A 5,383-nucleotide genomic window follows, 5' to 3' on the forward strand; every position below is an offset into this window, starting at 1 on the left:
CTGAAAAAAAAAACAGCCTCCAGTCTGTCAGGACTGGGAGGGCGTTTTTTTTTTTACCAGTAGACTGTTCACTGAACAGAACAGTGTTCAGAATGAATCCGTTTTGTCAGTGACGAGCCTACAATTCTACAAATCCCTGATCAACAGGCTGATGTGCAAGTACTGGCATGCCATGATTGCGAAGCTGTAGGGCGTTTTTTTTACCAGTATTTACTGTTCAGAATGAATCCGTTTTTGTCAGTGACGAGCCTACAATTCTACAAATCCCTGATCAACAGGCTGATGTGCAAGTACTGGCATGCCATGATTGCGAAGCTGTACTGCATTGGACGACGTCCACGTCCACCGGATCAGTCTGTTCGTATTAGCCACAAGAATGCATGAGCCATTCTCGTTTATCTTTCAAGACCCGAATACCTTCTTTGTCGCGGGATCCCTCTTTGAAGTCATGCGCAGTATATTCTACTTTGCTCTTGCCTTCGCGGCTTTGACTTGCAGCAACGCTTCCGCAGCGTTCCCGAATCCCGACGAAACTCGGCTCTTACCAGACACTTTTACCAAAAGATCCCTTCGGGTCGCAGGCCAAGAAGTTGCCCGGGGCGACCGGGGCGAAGAGATTGTGAGAGTTATAGTCCAGAGTACTAACAAAATCTTCAAGAGACCGGCGGAAAAAGACATGAGCAAACTGATTGCAGCGGCTAAGATTGCGATGTTGGAGAAAAAGATGGCTAAGCTCTCATTCGTCGGTAAGAAGGCAGCGAAGTAGCCTCTGATGCGGAGACAGAATACTTGTGCATAAGTGCTGTATTAATAATTGCTCATTTCAGAATGAATCATCACTTATGATACAAGAACACTTTGAATAGCATTTAAATCAGTTACTTATGTATGATCATATTATTTGCGTATTTATGAATAACACTATGACAAATAACGAACGTTTTAAATAAACATACTCTAGTTTGGTAGTACTACGTAGTAGTATACTACCAAACTAGAGTAGTAGTACTACTAAACAGTAATACTCAATTCCGCCTCGCTATTATTACAGGTATACCGTGTACTGTATGATGTATAATGCTTAAGTACGTAGCGCGAGGAATTGAATTGAAACAACTTACACGAACAATAAATAGCTATAGTACAGGCGTCCTTGTACCCCCCCCATTCCGCCACCCCTCCTTTTTTAGGTAAAGGTGTCATTTTAAGGCGCTACACACAACACATTAATGTTTTGCCAAAGAGCTTGAGTAACATATCGTGGAGGGTGCGGCTTGCATGTCTCATCAAGTGAAGTCCTAGGCGGCTTCAATATGTCCTTCAGTGTCCAACCATCTAGTCTAACACCTTATAAGTAGTATAATTCAAGGATTGGTCTGTAAAAAAAACTTTCCTGAAGCGAACGCCCCCAGCTAAATGGGATCGGTCACCGAAACAAACGCCCATACCATCAGCCAGTCGATTCCGTCGAGTTAACTACACATTACTCACTAGCGATAAGTTAGTTTACCCTTATATTACGGACTATGGGGAAATACACCCTCAGTACATACGAGGTACCGTCCGAGAAGTTCTGGCTGTGGTACGGGATGGTCTACATGGCAGCCACGTACGTGTTCTTCCTGTTCCTGTCTTGCATCGCACTAGAGTACCATCGCTTCGAGCGTCCAGAAAATGTTGTACTTACAGATGAGAGCAAAGTTGACGCAAAAGACAGCTACACGCTCACTCGAACGCCGCGAGGATCACAGAAACACAGCGAGTCAGTGATTTCGGTCGACCACGCACGAGAAAAGTACTTTGTACCGGTCACCGTGGCGTTCCAGGATTTATGGTACACTGTACCAGACCCGACCAACCCGAAGAGAACCATCGACTTGCTGAAAGGCATCTCTGGGTATGCACTACCAGGCACTATCACTGCGCTTATGGGCCTGGCAAGACGACGCTGATGGACGTGATTGCTGGACGGAAGACTGGCGGTCAGATCCGCGGTCAGATTCTGCTCAATGGTCATCCTGCCACAGATCTGGCTATTCGACGTTCGACGGGGTGCTGTGAGCAGATGGACATTCACTCCGAGTCGTCTACCATTCGTGAGGCGTTGACATTCAGTGCGTTCCTACGTCAAGGCGCCGATGTTCCAGACATGATTCTGTAAACGAGTGTATAGATCTTCTAGATCTAAATCTGATCGCTGACCAGATCATCCGTGGCAGCTCCGTGGAGCAAATGAAGAGACTGACGATCGGAGTGGAACTCGCTGCACAGCCGAGTGTCTTGTTCCTGGACGAACCGACGAGTGGGTTGGACGCTCGATCGGCCAAGTTGATCATGGATGGAGTTCGAAAAGTGGCGGATACGGGGCGTACCATCGTGTGTACCATCCACCAGCCATCTTCCGAGGTTTTCAGTGTGTTCGACAGTCTGTTACTGTTGAAACGTGGAGGTGAGACAGTCTTTGTTGGCGAGTTAGGTGACAACGCACGTGAAATGATCGAGTACTTTGAGTCGATTGAGGGTGTAGCAATGCTTGAAGCCGACTACAACCCGGCTACGTGGATGTTGGAAGTGATCGGTGCTGGCGTCGGTAACAGCAACGGAGACAAGACGAATTTCGTGGAGATCTTCAAAGCGAGCACTCACGCTCAGCGTCTTCGGTCGAGTCTAGACCAGGAAGGTGTGACTCGACCGTCACCGTCATTACCAGCACTCGAATTCAGCGACAAACGCGCAGCTTCCGAGCTCACTCAAGCGAAATTCCTGTTGAAACGCTTCTGCGATCTCTATTGGCGTACATCTTCGTTCAACTTGACGCGGTTCGCTATCTCACTTGGAATGGGATTAGCTTACGGAGTCACATACATTGGTACAGAGTATAAGTCGTACTCAGGTGTCAATTCCGGCTTGGGCATGCTCTACATGATCACGAGTTTCATCGGCCTCATCGCGTTCAACGGATTGATCCCCGTAGCGTACGAAGAGCGTGCTGTATTCTACCGTGAACGAGCATCTCAAACTTATAACGCCTTCTGGTATTTCTTCGGACTGGGAGTCATGGAAATCCCGTACGCTGCCTTCGCAGTGCTGTTGTTCCTCATCCCGTTCTTCCCAATGGTGGGGTTCTCGGGTGTCGGAGTCTTCCTAACTTCGTGGCTGGTCTTGGTGCTTCAAGTGCTGCATCAAGCGTTCATGGCGGACCTCCTCGTCTTCCTCTTACCGAATTTAGAGGTGGCGGAGATCGTCGGTGTGCTGCTGAATCTTCTTGGCTACTTGTTCTCGGGCTTCAGTCCTCCAGCTTCTACACTGCCATCGGCGACCGTGTGGCTGTATGACATCACTCCGATGAAATACAGCACTGCGGCGTTCTCTGCTGTGGTGTTTGGAGCCTGCAGCAGCGACGGAGATCTGGGATGTACGCGGATGACCAACGTGCCGCCATCTCTACCTCAGAACATCACTGTGAAGGAGTATCTGGAGACAAACTTCTTGATGAAACACAGCGAGATCTGGAAGAACTGCGGCTTCTTGCTCCTCTTCGTGGCTCTCTTAGGCGTCTTCACATTGCTGGCGATGCGCTTCTTGAATTTCCAGAAAAGATAGAGAGTACAACTTTAGCTCGTGTCGATAATAAACACTTTTTTTTTAATTCGATACCGGTACAGCAGTTTTTGAAAACTTTGTGTTGGAACAGCACGAACAACGAGTAAATTACTTACTGAAAATAAAAACGGGATAATAAGAGCGGTCATAATTAAATTAACAATCGGAATGCGCTAAACGGACAGCTGAGTGGCCTAAATTACGCGGATTACAGTGAATTTCTGGTCGATCAAATCGGTCAATTCGTCGCAAAGATATGGTGACGCAAAGTTTGTAGTGCCAAATTCGAAATTGGAAAGTCTTCGCTAGGCCGTCAGTTTTGCATTAAGTGGCATGAAAACTTGTTGAGTCGTAAAACTTGCCATCGCCTATCGAATGGTGCTATTGATAGCGCGTAACTCGACTGTGACTTTTAGCAGTGGTTGCCAACAACAACACCAATAGTTTGAGCGTACTTAGCCGAACTACAACAGTATCCTAAAATGACAAGGAGCCGCTAATATTTTCGGACACGGTTTTAGACAGTACTGTCTTTCGATTAACGGCTAATCGAATCGCAATCGAATTTAAGTCGGTTTGGTGACACAATCGGTCGATCTCAAATTTAAAGAGTAAAAAAAATAATTATGCTTTAATTTTAAAGCTGCGGGGTTAAATTTAACCAGGATTTAGTCAGCTTAGAAAGGGGATAAGATTCTGGGCTCTATTTATCGGCGTTCTCTCATCATTTGAGAAAGTAAGTAGATAACGGGTTCGTACTGCACAGATAAATTTGTCGAAGTACCAGGGGATATGACGACTAATCTCCGAGCTGCTCATAATCGATGCGTTACCTTAGCGCTGCGTGCATATTCATGATCATATACCGCTAATCAAATCTGTATACGACTATACCATGCTTCCATCTCGTCCGCCCACTAGTGCCGAATGCTATTATACCATGCTCAACCGATTTAAAAAAGGCTTTTGATATGACCGTGTTTTTTTTCTCGAAATTCAAGAAGCAATGTGACGACGCCGAAGAGAGAGAAGCAAGAAGCTGCTTTTATTAAAAAAAAATGTCAAGAAATTTATCTTCAGGTACCCCTTTACAGTAACGTTCTGAGCTACATGTACAGTAATACATGTAGCAAAGGACTCGGCCCCAATGGCAATTCTAAATCCTGCAACGCGGCGAAAATCCAGTCGTGGGTTAATTTTGTCGTCCCATTGCATACATTGAAGATTACCATAATTCTGTTCAGTATCATGATAAAGAAGCGGCGTCTACAATTCTACATGCACTGCAGAGCATAGACTCTATTAATAGGCTATGATAGAGCGCCAGCCTTCTCTAAAAAAGGAGGCAGACGAGCCCACATTGAAAAAAGAGTAGATATGGCGGCAATCCGAGTACTGTATTAAGGCATAAAAACATGCATACTGAAATTGCATGTTTATTTAAGTTTTAAGAGCTAAAAGTCTTATCTCGGGACAATGCCAGTCGAGGACTTATAGACAGAGGTGGCAGCTGGAGGCGTCAAGCCCCCTGACAGTCAGTCGGACTGACTACAATCAATTAACCGGCATCTGCCGTCTATACAGTGGACGCCTTCCAAAAATGGAGAAATCACCCGACATATAAAAGATATGTGTGCATAGAGGTCGTTGAGCCCCGACATACCTGCAGCAGGTATGTCGGGGCTTAACGACCTCTATGCCAACATATCTATTTCTTGGCTCACCAAAAATAGAGTAAGAGAGGTTGCTCTGGTCGATGTAGAGTGTCCCCTACGTGCGA

General features: G+C 46.1%; 2 protein-coding genes across 2 annotated transcripts; both read left to right on the plus strand.

Annotated features, from left to right (window-relative positions):
* Window positions 1-448: 448 nt before the first annotated feature.
* Window positions 449-766, plus strand: PITG_18670 (secreted RxLR effector peptide protein, putative; the record flags this gene model as incomplete). Its single annotated transcript, XM_002997257.1, has 1 exon — window positions 449-766. The coding sequence occupies one exon, from the start codon at window positions 449-451 to the stop codon at window positions 764-766; it is 318 nt and encodes a 105-aa protein (XP_002997303.1).
* A 760-nt stretch (window positions 767-1,526) lies between these two features.
* PITG_18671 (ATP-binding Cassette (ABC) Superfamily) lies at window positions 1,527-3,603 on the plus strand (the record flags this gene model as incomplete). The annotated part of the gene is made up of 3 exons (XM_002997258.1): window positions 1,527-1,834; window positions 1,912-2,114; window positions 2,183-3,603. 3 exons carry the CDS (start codon window positions 1,527-1,529, stop codon window positions 3,601-3,603), a joined length of 1,932 nt encoding a protein of 643 aa, XP_002997304.1.
* Between the last annotated feature and the right edge of the window lie 1,780 nt (window positions 3,604-5,383).

Source organism: Phytophthora infestans, genomic scaffold (genome assembly GCF_000142945.1).
Source record: "Phytophthora infestans T30-4 supercont1.79 genomic scaffold, whole genome shotgun sequence".
NCBI classification, from domain to species: Eukaryota; Oomycota; class Peronosporomycetes; order Peronosporales; family Peronosporaceae; genus Phytophthora; species Phytophthora infestans.